General features: G+C 31.2%; 1 protein-coding gene across 2 annotated transcripts in view; it reads left to right on the top strand.

Moving 5' to 3' along the window:
* The window catches only part of LOC145246158 (sodium- and chloride-dependent GABA transporter ine-like), a 463,838-nt gene that overhangs the window by 350,193 nt on the left and 93,678 nt on the right, over positions 1-19,967 (top strand). For both annotated transcript variants that reach the window (XM_080108026.1, XM_080108027.1), the window contains 2 exons: positions 10,289-10,549; positions 13,284-13,418. In XM_080108026.1, coding sequence (XP_079964152.1) covers positions 10,450-10,549; positions 13,284-13,418 — 235 coding nt within the window. In that variant the 5' untranslated portion in view covers positions 10,289-10,449. The remainder of the gene's footprint in view (positions 1-10,288; positions 10,550-13,283; positions 13,419-19,967) is intronic.

The raw sequence follows: 19,967 nt of genomic DNA, 5'->3' as shown, positions 1-19,967 counted from the left end.
TTTGCATATTCCTGAAAAAAAATCTCTCTCTCTCTCTCTCTCTCTCTCTCTCTCTCTATATATATATATATATATATATATATATATATATATATATATATATATATATAAAGAGAAAGAAAATTGAAACTGTAAGTTGAACTTTACAATCAAAATTTATTGTTCAACTGAATACTTCAAAAAACAATTTACAAAGTCCTTATTCCGCGGAGTTTCAAAGAACGCTATTCTTGTTATTCTTCTCATCAGAGGACATAAAGAAATCAGCAAATTATATTTGTAGCAACGCTACAATTTGCTAGTTAAGGCATTAAGTGAAACTGCAATTTATTGTAGTAATAAACTGCCAAATAAAAAAAGGGAAAAAACGTTGAATATGTAAAAAAATATAAAAACAAACCGCGCATAATATTTCAGCTTGCATGAAAAGCCTCTCAAGTTGATCCAAAATGCAAAATAGTTTTTTTAGAGAGAATGTATTCCAAAATAAGTCCAGCGTGACGATGCATATAATCCGATTGGAAAGTCTTGAAAACGGCTGAATATATATATATATATATATATAGAGAGAGAGAGAGATGTTATTTGCTAGATTCAGCCACTCTGAGGAGTCGTAGATGACGAAACACGTATCAGTGGATAATTATATTTTAAAGAATATATATATTATCTATGAACAATGACCTTGTCTGTTAGAGAAAGGAGTGGTTTCTACCAAACTACTCTGTCAATTTTTTTTGTCTACAAAGTTGAAATATATTAGCTTTTAACACATCTTCATGAAGAGGGGGTGTTTTCTTAGTCTCACAAGGTCAATATCTGAAACAGAGAGAAAAAAAACTTTTAGGTCATGAATGCATAAGTTCAGTCATCATAACAATGCAGTTTGCAATTCTCTCTGATTCACTTGTTTGGAATAAAAAAAAAATAGGAACCATTAACTTCCCACAATCAGTTCGACAAAGGATGTCATCTGCTTGTCTGGCTCTGTTGGGCTAAGACATTTGTTTTAAATAGTCCAAGGACATCCACCCTCCCAGGCTTTATCTTTCTTTGAAAAGGCGTTGGTTTATGACCAATCACCTGAAACCAGAAGATTGCAGGACCAGGGTGCATTACCTTTTGTGCACTGGCCTTCGATCCCCACCCTCCAGTCTTATGTCACATCTTTCAGCAGTGGGAGAAAGGTAGATACTCATCTCATGGAATCAAATAAGACATTTTGATATTAATATACTTTTGATAAGTGGACTAAACTTCTGCGTTTATTCATTTCGACGGGTGTCTGTATGTATATAATCATTCTTTGGATCAATGCGTACAAAATTCCTCTAAATAAATTCCAACATATTTTGCTCATCTTGTGTTGTAATCAGTTTCTCGATTTAATATTTTTGAAAAATAAACGGAAATTTAATGATCCCCATTCCAGATGCAAGTGGCTAATTATTCGAAGATGAAATCTTCTTGAAGTCAGATTCTACAAAATTCAGTAAAGGCCATCTTAGAATCCTTCATGCTACAAATCCGATAAAAGATGGAATTGTGGATTCTTTGCAATCATCATCATCATCATATTCGCTTTAACAGCCGTTTTATATGCGGTATACATTGGTCATCTTTTAGAAAATGACCTCCAAACTAACCTATCGCTAACCAGATCATTATTTATCTTTCTTTCCCTCAGTTTTGTAAACTGTTTAGAGATTTATGGGGGGGGGGGATTTTTTTTTTTTTTTTTTTTTTTTTACAAAGGGGTCACCATGTGTCAAGACTCGGAGGGCACTCAAGGATGAGGGTTAAAGTGTGTGCAGTATTCATTGGGACAATAATGTAGTAATCATTAATAGTGGAAATTTGATTTGATTATTTAAGAGGACGCTTCAACAAGAGCTTGTTACATTGGGCTTCAAGATGAAAGTATTGTAGTCAGCTGGAAAGCAGACCAGTAGAACAGCATTCCACAGACGGGCAGTTCTAGGAAAGAAGCTTTGTTCCTGGAATGCATGTTTAGGTTTAGGCACCAATGGAGAGTGAGGGAAATTATTGATCGCTATTTTGGCAAGACAAGTCTTTTTTTCTGAAAGATTGGCAAGGAGGAGGGGTGGGGGTAGATTGGAGCTCAGTCGAATACTTGCCATGAAAATAACAATAGAGTAGAGACAAACTTTGAACTTGCAACGTCTCTTCTGTGGAAAATAGGTTGCAGGGAAGAGAAAAGGGCATCGCCTAGTAGATTACAAAGTCTATTTTAAACTATTTCAAGACAGGACAGGGCACGTTGAGCAGTTCCTGCCCAGATATGGCAACAATACTCCATCCTAGGATGTACTTGGTAGAAGATTGCATCGGTAGTGAGGAGTGATCCAACCATTTTTGGCAACGGATTTGATGTATATGCATTTCAAATGAGGGGGTTGAAGATCCGATCCAGAAACTTGTCTAAACATGGAACATCCTGAAGATGAGAGCTGCTATGTGCTTTGTGGTTCTTTTATACAATTTCAAACTTCTCAGCCTAACATTAACTAGCAACATGAATTGGAATAAATACATTGAGGACATTGACAAGGCTACTGCAAAGAAAGCGGGTTCACTCTACCATGCTAAAAAATTCTCATACCAGAGATCTTTACAAAGCTACAATTCACCATGCACAATGGTTGGTGCATCTGCCGCTAGTCTCTCTTTCTTCGATACGGTCAAAAATGAGTCTCAAATCTAATACGTCTCGCACTTTCAGCCAAGCTCCAACCTCTGTCCCATCACTACAATGTTGCATGCCTGTTTTACAAGTACTTTAATGGAATGTGCTCTGGTGATTGAATAGCACTTATGCCCTCCTCAACGTGCATAATCTCAACTAGCCTAAAAAGCAGTAAAATCCCACCCCTTGACTGTTTAGATCCCTAGATGTCGAAAAGCTTTCTACTCTAGAAGTTTCTCCACTCAGTCTGCTGGACTTTGGAATCCCCTCCCTGTTTCCTGATTCTGTGACTGTATTAACTGGCAAAAGCTTAAATGCAATGTGAATAGACATCTTGTTGCTCAACTCCCCACAGTCTCCTGTTAGACATGATCCCAAATAGTAGCCCACTAATATTTTAAGTGGCAATATGTTTGGAATGAAAGAGTATATAAAAAAAATAAAAAAATAATGCAGGGCTCTACATTGCGAGTGAAACAGTCGCATTTGTGAGTGATTTTTCAAAATGGCGACTAGAAATAATGAAACGCTTGTCTTTTGGCGATTGTGTTTCATTCACTGACAATCTTCCAAAGCTCATTAATGAGTGAAAAATATCTTTTCAGCTTTTTGTTTTAATAAAACGAACAAAGTTAAATTATTTAAACAAAAGTTTAATAGAACAATATAATCTTTTTTTTTAACGAAGGCTGTTTAAAAAAATATCTGAAGAAATTAGAATGTTTATACCTTTAAGTATCAACATAAAATTTGTTGTATATTTAGAATTACATTTATTTAAAAAAAACAAAAAAAACACAGAAACATCTTTATGTACATACTCGTCACAGAACGAAGATGTCATATTCTAAAAATCATGTGGGTTTGGCTAATAACTTTTCTATTTGGCTATTAAACGAAAATATTTAGTTGTCAAAGGTCAACTAAAGTTTGTCTGTAGAGCCCTGTAATGGATCCTTCAAAAAATACTGGTTTTCCTATATACTCCACTTTCAAATTTTAATTGTAGTAATAAATGACTTTATGGCTACCAATTAAAATAAATAAATAAATAGAATTCTACCTTTTTTAGTCAATTACATATGAATGCCCTAAAAATCTTGCTGCAGAAAGACAACAACAAAAAATAATTTAGAATTTAGAGTAGAGGGAGATCGGTTTTGCTTATAAATTTAATATAAAATGATCCCCCATCTCCTGGCCATTCCTGCCTACTCAAGCAGTTAGCACTCAAAATTCTTTTTGCTATTTTCAGGTTGAAAAGTGAATCAAGTTATCCCACCACTAAATCTCAGTTAAAGTGACATTTCCTAAAAATGCCTTTCCTTGAATGTTTAACCCTAAATCTGAGTGACAAGCCCCCTTCCTCCATCCCCCCCCACAAAAAACCTCTTAATCCTCACACTAATCCTAAGTCTAAAACCTTTCATTAACCCTACCACTCTAAATTCAAGTGACAAGCCCCCCCAAAAAAAAACTCCTTTAATTCTAACACTAACCCTAAGTCTAAATGAAACCCACTCCAAAATAAAAACCTTTTATTAACCTTATCGCGCCACCCTCCTCCCCTCATATAAACCCTCTTAAAATCATAGCCTAGAGTAAAAGAAAAAAGAAAAGACCCCTCTAAAAAGCACACAGAATTTATCTCACAAAGCAAAATGAATTGATTAACTGCCCTAAAACGCTAGAATGGACTGGTAATTTATTTTACATTAAATTTATGTGTGAAAATAATCTCCCATTCTAAAATAAGTTTCTTCTTTCGACAATTTTCAGTGTTCAAATGTAATTGCTGGTAGCTCTGCCTTTAACTTGAAAACCCTCTTAAAACCACACATAATCATCTAAAAAAAAAGACACATAATCATCTAAAAAAAACACACATAATCATCTAAAAAAAAAAAACACACATAATCATCTTAAAAAAAAAACACACACACATAATCATCTAAAAAAAAACACATAATCATCTAAAAGAAAACACATAATCATCTAAAAAAACACACATAATCATCTAAAAAAAACACACACACATAATCATCTAAAAAAACACACATAATCATCTAAAAAAACACTGATAATCATCTAAAAAAAAACACACATAATCATCTAAAAAAATACACATAATCATCTAAAAAAAACACACATAATCATCTAAAAAAAAACACACATACTCATCTAAAAAACACACACACACACATAATCATCTAAAAAAACACACATAATCATCTAAAAAAACACACATAATCATCTAAAAGAAAAAAACACACATAATCATCTAAAAAAAAACCCAGACATAATCATCTAAAAAAAAAAACCACACATAATCATCTAAAAAAACCCACACATAATCATCTAAAAAAAACCCACACATAATCATCTAAACAAAACACGCATAATCATCTAAAAAAAAACACACATAATCATCTTAAAAAAAAACACACACACACACATAATCATCTAAAAAAAAACACACATAATCATCTAAAAAAACCAAAAAACACACATAATCATCTAAAAAAAAACACACATAATCATCAAAAAAAAACACACATAATCATCTAAAAAAACACACATAATCATCTAAAAAAACACATAATCATCTAAAAAAAACACATCATCTAAAAAAAAACACACACATAATCATCTAAAAAAAAACACACACACATAATCATCTAAAAAAACACACATAATCATCTAAAAAAAACACACATAATCATCTAAAAAAAAAACACACACATAATCATCTAAAAAAACACACATAATCATCTAAAAAAAACACACATAATCATCTAAAAAAAACACATCATCTAAAAAAAAACACACACATAATCATCTAAAAAAAACACACACACATAATCATCTAAAAAAAACACACACACATAATCATCTAAAAAAACACACATAATCATCTAAAAAAACACACATAATCATCTAAAAAAACACACATAATCATCTAAAAAGAAAAAAAACACACACATCATCTAAAAAAAACACACATCATCTAAAAAAACACACATAATCATCTAAAAAAACCCACACATAATCATCTAAAAAAAAACACACATAATCATCTAAAAAAAACACATAATCATCTAAAAAAAACACACATAATAATCTAAAAAAAACACACATAATCATCTAAAAAAACACACATAATCATCTAAAAAAACACACATAATCATCTAAAAAAACACAAATAATCATCTAAAAAAACACACATAATCATCTAAAAAAAAACACACATAATCATCTAAAAAAAACACATCATCTAAAAAAAAACACACACACATAATCATCTAAAAAAACACACATAATCATCTAAAAAAACACACATCATCTAAAAAAAACACACATAATCATCTAAAAAGAAAAAAACACACACATCATCTAAAAAAACACACATCATCTAAAAAAAACACACATAATCATCTAAAAAAACACACACATAATCATCTAAAAAAAACACATAATCATCTAAAAAAAACACACATAATCATCTAAAAAAAACACACATAATCATCTAAAAAAACACACATAATCATCTAAAGAAAAACACACATAATCATCTAAAAAAAACACATCATCTAAAAAAAACACACACACATAATCATCTAAAAAACACACATAATCATCTAAAAACACACACATCATCTAAAAAAAACACACATAATCATCTAAAAAAAAACACACACACATAATCATCTAAAAAAACACACATAATCATCTAAAAAGAAAAAAACACACACATCATCTAAAAAAAACACACATCATCTAAAAAAAACACATAATCATCTAAAAAAACACACATAATCTAAAAAAACACAATCATCTAAAAAAAACACACATAATCATCTAAAAAAAACACACATAATCATCTAAAAAAAAACACACATAATCATCTAAAAAAAAAACACACATAATCATCTAAAAAAAAAACACACATAATCATCTAAAAAAAAAACACACATAATCATCTAAAAAAACACACACACACATAATCATCTAAAAAAACACACATAATCATCTAAAAAAACACACATCATCTAAAAAAAACACATAATCATCTAAAAAGAAAAAAACACACACATCATCTAAAAAAACACACATCATCTAAAAAAAACACACATAATCATCTAAAAAAAACACACATAATCATCTAAAAAAAACACATAATCATCTAAAAAAAACACATAATCATCTAAAAAAAACACACATAATCATCTAAAAAAAACACATAATCATCTAAAAAAACACACATAATCATCTAAAAAAAACACACATAATCATCTAAAAAAAACACATCATCTAAAAAAAACACACACACATAATCATCTAAAAAAACACACATAATCATCTAAAAAAACACACATCATCTAAAAAAAAACACACATAATCATCTAAAAAAAAACACACACACATAATCATCTAAAAAAACACACATAATCATCTAAAAAGAAAAAAACACACATCATCTAAAAAAAACACACATCATCTAAAAAAAACACACATAATCATCTAAAAAAAACACATAATCATCTAAAAAAAACACACATAATCATCTAAAAAAAAACACACATAATCATCTAAAAAAAACACACATAATCATCTAAAAAAAAAAACACACAATCATCTAAAAAAAAAACACACATAATCATCTAAAAAAAAAACACACATAATCATCTAAAAAAAACACACACACATAATCATCTAAAAAAACACACATAATCATCTAAAAAACCACATCATCTAAAAAAAACACACATAATCATCTAAAAAGAAAAAAACACACATCATCTAAAAAAAACACATAATCATCTAAAAAAAACACACATAATCATCTAAAAAAAAACACATAATCATCTAAAAAAAAACACATAATCATCTAAAAAACACATAATCATCTAAAAAAAACACACATAATCATCTAAAAAAACACACATAATCATCTAAAAAAAACACATCTAAAAAAAAACACACACACATAATCATCTAAAAAAACACACATAATCATCTAAAAAAAACACACATAATCATCTAAAAAAAAACACACACACATAATCATCTAAAAAAACACACATAATCATCTAAAAAGAAAAAAACACACACATCATCTAAAAAAACACACATCATCTAAAAAAAACACACATAATCATCTAAAAAAAAACACACATAATCATCTAAAAAAAACACATAATCATCTAAAAAAAACACATAATCATCTAAAAAAAACACACATAATCATCTAAAAAAAAACACACATAATCATCTAAAAAAAAACACACACATAATCATCTAAAAAAAAACACACATAATCATCTAAAAAAAAACACACATAATCATCTAAAAAAAAAAAAACACACATAATCATCTAAAAAAAAAACACACATAATCATCTAAAAAAACACACATAATCATCTAAAAAAAAAAAACACACATAATCATCTAAAAAAAAAACACACATAATCATCTAAAAAAAAACAACACATAATCATCTAAAAAAAAAAAACACACATAATCATCTAAAAAAAAAAACACACATAATCATCTAAAAAAAACACAATCATCTAAAAAAAACACATAATCATCTAAAAAACACATAATCATCTAAAAAAAACACACATAATCATCTAAAAAAACACACATAATCATCTAAAAAAAAAACACACATAATCATCTAAAAAAAACACATCTAAAAAAAAACACACACACATAATCATCTAAAAAAACACACATAATCATCTAAAAAAAACACACATAATCATCTAAAAAAAAACACACACACATAATCATCTAAAAAAACACACATAATCATCTAAAAAGAAAAAAACACACACATCATCTAAAAAAACACACATCATCTAAAAAAAACACACATAATCATCTAAAAAAAACACACATAATCATCTAAAAAAAACACATAATCATCTAAAAAAAACACACATAATCATCTAAAAAAAACACACATAATCATCTAAAAAAAAAACACACATAATCATCTAAAAAAAAAAACACACATAATCATCTAAAAAAAACACACATAATCATCTAAAAAAAAAAAAAAACACACATAATCATCTAAAAAAAAAACACACATAATCATCTAAAAAAAAAAACACACATAATCATCTAAAAAAAAAAAACACACATAATCATCTAAAAAAAAAACACACATAATCATCTAAAAAAAAAAACACATAATCATCTAAAAAAAAAACACACATAATCATCTAAAAAAAAAACACACATAATCATCTAAAAAAAAAACACATAATCATCAAAAAAAAAAAACACACATAATCATCTAAAAAAAAAAAACACACATAATCATCTAAAAAAAAAACACACACATAATCATCTAAAAAAAAAAAACACACATAATAATCTAAAAAAAAATTAAAAAAAAAAAAACACACATAATCATCTAAAAAAAATTAAAAAAAAAAAACACCAAAAAGAAAAATGCACAGGATTTATTTCCCATAAAAAAAAAAATTGGTTAACTGTCCTAAATACTAGAATGGCCTTGAAATCTGGGATTATTTTACATTAAATTTATATATATATATATTATTTTTCCTTTCTGCCAAATTTAAAAAAAAAGATTTTACGTAATTGGCTAAAAAAGTGAGAATCACATTTTGGGGAGGCTGAGGGTGGGGGGGATCGATTTAGTGGAAGGTGTTTGTTGCAATATTTTTACTATAATGAAGGTATGATTAAAAAAAAAAATTGGAAGGTTCTATTTGGCGATAGGAACTGACCAATCAAATAAAGTCATGTTCTGCTAGCAGCCAATCAGAAACCGGAATCGCACCATAAAATTATTGGATCTTTTAGAATTCCTGCACATAATTTTTCGTGTCCACACAAAAAAATCTTTGTCATTTATCGGCAAACTAACTTTTAAAGTTCAAGACTCATACAGATCAGCTACTCACCAAAAACTCTTTTTCATCTCCAGGACTTATACAGATTAGCTGCCCATCAGAAACTCTTCTGAAATTAAACATGGTTTTCAATTGAAGTGTTAATCTACAATAATACCAAAGAAATCTTGCAATATAAGTCTTAGTATTAGATTTAAGTTTTTTGTGCATAAAAAATGTATTCTAATTCAACTTTGATCTCTTTAACTTTTCTTTTCTGCATGTATTTTTAATTTTGATTTTTTTTTTTTTTTTAATTCTGATCCATTCCACAATTTTCATTGTCTAATCTTGTGTTTCAACAAAGGTATAATATTTTTACTGTGAAAAAAATCTGACGAAATGCATATGGTCTTAAAGAGGGAAAAATATCCAAACATGCGAGGAACAAAGATAGTCATAACTTCCTTATTTTTAGGCGGATTTTAAAAATGTAAAAAACATTCTTTCTCGGATCATCAAGCTTTTTCTATTTATGCCATTATTGAAACATTTTAAACCATTTAATTTCTTCTATGTTTATAATCTTATAATGAAAACATTATCTCATTGAAAATTTAAAGTAAAAAAAATAATCAATGATTTTAGTTTGAGTTGTTTAATGTCTTTCTATTGTTTCTATTTTTTTTTTTTTCTTTCTCTCCTAAAGGTCTCCGAGTGACGGGTCTCGACTGTTGTATCCGACAACAGCAGCACCCATGCCTCAATAACCGTTGTTCTTTGACTGGATGTGCATTGTGCCAATTGTCTAGTTTTCTGCTTCATCCCTTCATCGCTTGCTGGCCTTCGATTATCAACTGCTGTTCAAAAATGGCGGAGGAGGAAGTGTATAAACCCCAATGGAATCTCATTGAGTTCACCTTACTCTCTATTTTCCCAATTCATCTTTCTTTTTTATACATACACAAAGGTAAGTCAGAAATCTCCCTTTCTATTTTTCATACTAGAAAAAAAAAGTGTGATATATTGTTAAACTCGAGTTAAATTATTTGAAGCAGTAAAAAGTGAGTTTGCAAATCCAGTTACATCTATATATCTATAAAAGTGAAATTGTCTGTCTGTGTGTGCGTACATTTCCCTACCAAACTACTCTGTCAATTTTCAGTCTATAGACTCGAGATTTGACATAAGAGGTATTGAGATTTGGGAAAATCTTTTTAATCGGTTTTCGGACAGAAATTTGGCTATCAAGGGATCAAAGTTCAATGATTTTACCTGTGAAAACTCTACCAAACTTCTCCGTCAATCTTGGGTCTAAACACTTGAAATTTTAGATGTAGGTTCCTTGGACATGGATCAAACTTTATAATTTGATTTGAGCCGAAAACAAATGTTAAGAGGTCAAAATTTGGGTCAAAGTTTGAAAAAATTTAACCTCTGCAGTCTCTATCAAATTACTCAGCCAATTTTTGGTCTTAACATTTGAAATGTTACATAAAATGTATTCAAACATAGTGCAAGTTTTTTAATCAATTTTTGGTGTAAAATTTGGCTGCCAAGGGGTCAAAGTTCAAAAGATTTGACCTTTGCAGTCTCTAGCAAACTATTCAGCTAATTTTATGTTTAAACATTTGAAATTTTACATAAAGGGTACTCAGACATGCAGCAAGCTTTTTAATATATATATATATATATATATATATATATATATATATATACATACATACATATATATATATATATATATATATATATATATATATATATATATATATATACATACATATGCACATAAAGTTCTGAACAGTGCATAGGCCCGGGCAAAGCCGGGCTGAATTGCTAGTATAAAATAAAGACAAAATTTTAAATTAGCCTTTTAGCCATCCCAATTCATAAAGAGATGAATTATCTCCCCTTTCCAATAAAATGTATAATTTAATTAAAGTCAACTAAAAAGCCCCCCCCCACATGACCTCCTTTAGTTTAACTTTGTTAGCAACTTAGTAAACTTCATATGGATTCTTTAGACTACTGTTCTCATCTTGTCTGTTATTTTCACAATGTTTCAATCAATGTAACCTCTGATCATCTTCAGGTACATCTTGTACGACGTAGAAGTGGTCCTGGATATGACCTTAAACTATATCCAGTGGTAAGGCCCCAGCTTGCAGGCTTTGGGGAGTATGGCTAGTACCAGATGAGTGACTATTTGTGAATACTAGGCGCTGTACGTACTCTCCGCTTATCTCGGCATTGTCTCCAGTCATCCTGAACTTAAATATACTTACAACTAAAATTAAAACAGTGCCGACTCATGAAAGGTGTGGTTGGAGATTATTCAATTCTTACCATAAAAATATCATGCATAAGTATCCTTCGATGGGTGTTCATAGTCTGTTATAGGAGCTTTTTTTATATAATAATCGATGATTTATTTTTAATATAACTCAATCCCAAACCAAATATTTTAACGTGTTTGTGAATTTTTTTAGATGATTATGCATCTTATTTTGATTCTTTGGACTACTGTTCTCATCTTTAGCATTATTTTTACAACGTATAGGTCAGTGTAAACTCCGACTTTCTTGTAGAACACGGGGAAATCTTTCTGTCAAACTCGAGAATCTTCACAGAATTTCAAACGGAACCCTTTATTTAATCCACAAGCGTAGCATATTTTTTTTTTCTTAAATCATATTTTTAATAAAAATCATATTTTTGATAAAAATTATATTTTTGATAAAAAAAGCATATTTTTGATAAAAATAGTTTTATTAAAATAAAAATCAGTTTTGAACTCCAATAATCAGGATAAATTCTTTGCAATGTAATTTCTATTATTATATTTAAACTGATAGGGTTAACCTGATGTCACCCTGGATCTTAATTTTCATAAAATACATGAACTACAAAAAATAAAATGATCAGTTTAATATTGCAATTTAAAATCTTTAAAGTCATTTGGGGATAAAATCAAATGTAAAAATAATCATATGCCAGGTGGAGTTCGAATTCATAAGCTCAGTTCAAACAACATACACTGAGAGCAAATGAATATAATGGGGGGGGGGTCCAAAATTAATGCCTCCTATTTTTTATTTCGCCCGAATGGATCGAAAGAAATTGCAAATTGCATTGTTATGATGATTGAACTTATGCATTCATAACCTGAAATTGTCATCTCTCTGTTGCAGATATTGACAGTGATAGACTCTAAGAAAGCAATTCTTGTCATGGATTTGCATCAGAAATAGAGATGTGTCATTGAATTTGTGGCAAAAATGCATTTAGAATGTTGGTGCCTATGTAGAAAAATAAATTCTGGAGCACAAAAGGTCGTTTATTTCAATGGAACCACTTCCGTTTTCATAGCCTTTCAACTTTTGGAGTAAAAAAAAAAAAAAAAAAATAGGAGGCTTTACTTTTGGAACGACCCTTGTAGATAAGTTACTTGGCAAGTTATTTGCAGATTGCAGCTAATTAAAATGGGATTTTCTTTTTTTTACGATATAACTCAATCTGAAAACTGAGGAATATTTTAACATATATTTTATGCGATTGAAATATAAAGGGGGGAAAAAGCGTTAAGGAAACAATCGTTGATTAAATCCGTTTTAGTATTATAATAGCTGATTTTTTTTTTGTTTGTTTGTTTGTTTTTAAATAATGTTTTCTTTTTTTTGTCTTTTTTTTCTCTCTTGCAGATCTATCCGTGGTCATACATTTTATATTTTTAGCAGTCATCTGTATACCACCTCTGTTCCTTCAGTTTAAACTTGGCGGACATTTACAAAAAGGAATTGTTGGAATGCTTTCTTCATATTTCCCCATTTGGAAAGGTAAGTTTGTTGCATATGATGGGTCCAATTAATACAAATTGAAATACTTTAGTTTGAAATAGTTTAGTTTGAAATAGTTTAGTTTGAAATAGTTTAGTTTTCGTTTAAAAAAAAAAAGGAATGGTCATAAAGATTAAGGATGTAAGTAGATTATAAAGACGATGAAATATAAAAAAAAAAAAATCGATAAAAATAGTTTTATATTGTGTGCGCGCGTGCGTTTGCTTATTTTTTTTTATTTTAATTTTTTTTTTTTTTTTTTTTTTACAACAAAACTATACCACTTATCATGACCCGGAGGCCACTCTATGATGTGGGTTAATGAGTGTATGGTGGTCACCATGACAAGTGTGTTCATCATTACTGGTCGAATTTGATTATTTAACGAGACAACTCAACAAGAACTTGTTTACATTGGACTTGACGATTACCATATTGTTACCAGCTGGAAAACAGGCTAGCGAAATAAACTTCCATATGCAGGCAGTTCTAGGAAAGAAGCTATTTTTATGGAATTTGCATTTATGTTTAGGCACAGATAGAGAGTGGGGGAAGTTATTGATAGTGGTTATAGCTAGACGGGCTGTTTTTAAGTTTGGCAACGGGAGGGGGGCATAGATTGAAGCTCAGATGAGTACTTACCATGAAAGCAGAGACAGGCTCACAACGAGTGTTTTGTTTTATATTATTACGAGGGGCGTGCAATAAGTAATGCCCCTGACCCACTTCCAGTTGTCTGATCGAGCTGAAATTTTGCATGTGAAATGATTTATATCTCTATGGGTTATGTGGCAAATTACAGCTCTGAACTAATTGTGGTTTCTGTTTTACATGTGTTTGAACTGAGTCAGGTGTGAAATGGAGCCTGCTGAATGTCGAGCAGTGATCCGGTTTTGGTATTTGAAAGGATGCACACGACAGGAGACTTTTGATGAAATGAAAGAAACTTATGGTGATAATGCCCCATCATATGACCTTGTAAAACGCTGGCATCATGAATTCAAACATGGCCGGAAGTCTGTGGAAACAGCTCCCAGACCTGGTCGCCCCACCCCCTTTCTGCCATTGATGAGGCATCTGGCCGTCAAGTTGAAACTGCCATTTTGGAAGATCGGCACATTACTATTCACCAAATAGCCCAAGATATCAAGATTAGTACAGGGTCTATGGAAACTATCATTCATGACCATTTGCATATGCATAAGGTGTCTGCCAGATGGATTCCCAGGTTGCTCACACCATTCCAGAAGCGAGAATGCGTCAAGTGCCCAAAGATGAATTTGGAGATGTGCCAAGATGAGTCAAAGTTTTTCAAAAAACTGATTACACAGGATGAAACCTGGGTCCATCACTATGATCCAAAGACTAAAGCCCAGTCAATGCAGTGGAAGCACTTGGACTCACCACCTCCAAAGAAGGCAAGGGTGCAGCCCTCTGCTGGCAAGGTCATGCTCACAGTCTTCTGGTACCAGAACAGAGTAGTGATGACAGATTTCCTGGCAAAGGGTACCACAATTACAGGAGCCTATTATGCTTCACTTTTGAGGAAATTAAGGGAAGCTATGAAAATCAAGAGGCGGTGCAAGATCAGCAAAGGTACCCTCCTTCTGCAGGACAACACTCCGGTCCACAACTCGCATGTCGCCAGATCAGAAATACAGGCATGTGGTTATGAAATCCTTCCCCATCCTCCCTACTCTCCTGACCTTGCACCCTCTGACTTTCACCTCTTCCCAGCCATGAAGTTGTTTTTGAAAGGAAAGCGTTTCCCAGATAATGCAGCCTTGATTTCTGAAGTCACGTTGTGGTTGGAGGACCAACCTGGGGTGTTTTACAAAAACGGTCTCCAGAGCTGCATCAAACTATGGGAGAAATGCATAACTCTGGGTGGTTCCTATATAGAGAAAGGCTAATAACTGTGGCAAGTTTTGTTGCTATGGGAAGTGGGTCCGGGGCATTACTTATTACACGCCCCACGTATATGAATATAAGGAACTATTTTGAGTTAAAATCAAGTTAGTATTATGCATGTAATTGAAAGAAAAAACAAATTTACAATGTGTACATATGCTACAAGAATCATGATTTTCACAAAATGGAGTCTTACAGGATACCACCATTTTGTTTTTGTATCGCTCAAAATGAAAAAATTAAAGAAAAACATTTTTATAAAAAATTAAAATATAGTTTTTAACACATTCACTGCCAGCTATAGCTTTATTAAATTTATTGTCTTTGCCAATCTATTTTTCTGCAATTTCCAAAAACTAAATTCAACAAATAATGCATATGAATATAATATGAAATATATATTAAATTTGTATTTATTTTTAAAGTGAAGATGTGTGTGTGTGTGTGTATTTCCCTATTAAACTACTCTGTCAATTTTCAGTTTACAGACTCGAGATTTGACATAAGGGGTATTGAGATTTGGGAGAAACTCCTCCGCCAATTTTGGGTCTAAACACTTGAAATTTTAGATGTAGGTTACTTGGACATGGATCAAACTTTTTAATTTGATTTGAGCCGAAAACAAATGTTACGTGATCAAAATTGGGGTCAAAGTTAAAAAAAAAAATGACCTCCGTGGTCTCTACCAAATTACTCAGCCAACTTTTAGTCTAAATTTTTGAAATTTTGCATAAAGTGTATTCAGACGCAGGGCAAGTTTTTTAATTGGTATTTGACCGAAAATTTGGCTCCCAAGGGATCAATGTTCAAAAGATTTGACCTTTGCTGTCTCTAGCAAACTATTCAGTCAATTTTGGGTCTAAACATTTGAAATTTTACGTAAAGGGTATTCAGACATGCAGCAAGCTTTTTAATCAGTTTTTTAGCAAAAGTTTGAACCTACAAACCACGTCATGCAAAAAAAAGGCACACTATCAACTTATCCACAGAATTTTCACGGCCCGTTGTTCTATCATTGTTGCTAAGCAACAACATGGAAAAAATGGCTTTATCAATGATAGATAAATGAAAATAACGGTTTTGATTATCGGTAATTATCGGGGGTATTCTGAGACAAAACTTAACTAAGATGACTTCCAGACTTATACACTGATGTTTTGTAAATTTTAAAGAAAATCTGTTCAGCCGTTTTGGAGTTTGTGAGGAATGAACTCACACACAGAAACAAAGTTGCATTTATGTAATGTTAGAGATATATATGCTGAACCAGTAATTATGCTGATAGGAATCATGAGAGAAACCCAACATAAAACAAATTGGCAGTCGTTCAGTCGTGTGGATTTGATGCATTTGATGAGTCAAATCTATTGGAACATTCTGAGTTGATCAAGTGAAGCTTTGTTTGTTAACAACAAAACGGAATAGGAAAATACATTATGCATAAATGGATCAAAGAAAGCAAGGAGGAAGGCAAATCAATAAAAAAGGGGGGGGGGTCGAATTATTTTTTTTCCCCATACAGTAAACTGAACATAATCAAACTAGACTAGCAAGGAGACCCAATGTTACCTGAGATCGAATGATTTACACTTCCATAGTTTTATTGTCATCGAAATCAGTAAAATGCCCACTTTTCAATCAAATTGATTGATTGCCTGCTCTAGTTGGGAACCCATCGCGGTGCACCAGATGGAAGCTTCATATGCCTCCCTGAACTGACAGTATGCAATACATTGTAGTGTACATTGCACTGTAGAGAATCTACTGTTGATTTTATAAAATTATTTTTATATGTAATGGCTTGAATTAAAGTTTGAAATGCAAAAGTCAAGTATCATGGTTACATTGTGCTCTAAAACCGAAACATTCATTTCGAATGTGCCCCTGTCATATCAAAGAACCTACTGTTGATTTTATATGCTTGGCGATTCTGCTTGTGTGGTAATAAAACTTCTCAAATGCACTTGAGATGTTAGGCTCTATAAGGTGTTAACTTTGATCAAAATCGCCTATTCTTTCTTTCATCAGATGTTTTCAATTACCGATACTTCTCCAAAACATTCTAATAGAAAAACCTATCTAAGAACACTTCCAGATACATAAAGTACATTAACACGAAATTTCATAAGAATCAGCCCAGCCATTGAAAAGTTTACACACACACATGGTTCCTTTTATATAATTACATATTTATAACATCCAATGTACGTTCATAGATCTGTTAAAGTTATTAGACAGATTTTTTTGTCTTGTATTTTTTTTCACATTATTAATTTTCTATTCAAAAAAAAAAAGGAAGTAAGCCTGTGTTGGCTTCATATAGATTTATCTCCCCCTTTTATAAAAACGGCAATTATATATAAATAATTCCCATCAAATAGATTATTTTTCTGAAAGAATAAACTTCAATTACCTTGTGATATTTCCATCAGATTTTTTAGATTAACAATACTTATTAAAGACATTCTGATAAAAAAAAAAAATAGACTTCGTGGCTTAGTGGGGGATGCCCTTTTCTCTTCCCTGCAACCTCTCTCCCACAGAAGAGACGTTGGGAGCCTATCCTTGTTTTATCGTTATTTCCATGGCAGGTGCTCGTCTGAACTCCAATCTCTGGTCCCCCCCCCTTCACCAATCTTTCACAAAAAACACCCGTCTAGCTGAATCCACTGTGAAAAATTTCCCCCACTCTTTATCTGTGCCTAAATCAAAACGTAGATTCCATGAACAAAGCTTCTTTCTTAGAACTGCACCTCTGTGGAACTCTGTTCCATCTGCCTGCTTCCCCCCTGACTACAACTTGGATGTCTTCAAGTCCAACGTAAACAAATTCCTGATGAACCGCCCCCCTTAAGTAGACACTCTAAAATATCCACACTAACGTACTGTACTTACAATAACCCTTATCCATGAGTGGCTTCCGGGCCTTGATAAGTGGTGATCACCTTGTAAAAAGAAAAAAAAAACTTAGAACACTTCCAGACACATAACATACATTTATGTGAAATTTCATAAGAATCAGCCCGGCCATTAAAGAGTCTACACACACACACACACACACACACAAGGTTTATAGATCTATGTTAAAGTTATCAAACATTTTTTTGTCTTGTATTTTTTTTTCATATTATTAATTTTCTATTAAAAGAAAAAGAAGGAAGTCTGTATTGGCTTAATACAGATTTATCTCCCCTTTTTATAAAAATGGTGATTATATGTAAATAATTGCCATCAAATAGATTGTTTTTCTGAAAGAATAAACTCCAATTACATTATGATATTTTCAATAAAAACACCAAACTTTTACTCTGTGATCAATCTCAAATCATCCCAAGATATAATTCTCCATTTTCAACTAAACTACCCCCCCACCAAAAAAAAGCATTTCTTTTCAACTTGATTTTTCAAAACTTGTGTAGCATGGTAAAATGGTCAGCAAATGTATGAACTGAAAATCACAGAAAATAAAAAGTTGAAAGAATTAGCAAGACAAAATTTGATCATGAATCTTGCAAATGAAATTTTGTGTTCGGGCCTAAATCAACAGACAATGGGGACCGCGAATTTGATATTTCCATATAACTTACTCCTTCAGAGAAAGCCGGTTCAACCTGCCTAGGGTGAATGCTGCTTTGGTAAAACAAATTTTACAAAGCAGGTAATCAAGTGATTTGATTGAAAAATGATTTTCGATAATAAAAGTTTTGAAAACATGGGATATTCATTTATCCTCATTCAATCGCAGGCAAATTTGGTATTCAAAGTAGGTAATTTTGTTAATTTATTTATTGCGAACTAAGAAAGACGAGGATAATAGTCTACAATAAATAAATAAATAAATAATACTCATCTCAATAATAAATTTCAATTAAATAATTATATTAATGTATAAATAGGTAATTTTGGTTTGGTTTGTTGGTTTTTAATACCATATCAATCCTGTTAGGTAATGTCATGAAAAGTTATTTATCATAGATTCTTGTGTAGATTATTTGCTGTAGTATTGGATTGTATGTTTTATTTTTTTTGTTGATTTTTTTTAAATAAAGAGTAGTAGGAATATTTGGGAGATAAGTAAAGATGTTTTTGTGTTTTTCAAATTTTCTTGTAAAGTCTTGTAACTTTGTAAAACAGATCTTTCTCATATTATCTATTTTTGTAGTATTTTTATCTGGTCTGTTGGAGATCTTCACAAACAATAGTATGTGCTCAACAGTGATTTGTAACTGACATGGTATGAATGATGGAGGGTTTGTAGCAACAGCAACACTTCACAATTTCCTAGTTTAAATAGCTTTTGTTTAGAAGCTCAAGACTGATTGGCACAGGCATAGAACTTACCTTCCAGCTTGACCAATCAGACGCCATCTCTTAAACGAGCTGATCATGTGACTAAATAGATAAAAAGGTTAAACTAAGACTTTTCACTCTTTTCCTTCCTTCCATACTTGAATCCAGAATTTACAGCGCACATGCAACAGTGCCCCAGCAGGACCCTGTTAGCACTAAAAGGATGCTTAAAATCCATCACAACTTAACGAACACACACATTTAAATATTCTTTCAATTTTTTTTTCCAATAATATAAAAAGCAATGAACACTTTCTTTAATAACTTTTAAGAAAATATAATTCATGC

This window comes from Euprymna scolopes, chromosome 23 (assembly GCF_053919585.1).
Source record: "Euprymna scolopes isolate OS-2025 chromosome 23, ASM5391958v1, whole genome shotgun sequence".
In the NCBI taxonomy this organism is placed as follows: Eukaryota; Metazoa; Mollusca; class Cephalopoda; order Sepiida; family Sepiolidae; genus Euprymna; species Euprymna scolopes.
This window is presented reverse-complemented; position numbering and strand designations above follow the sequence as displayed.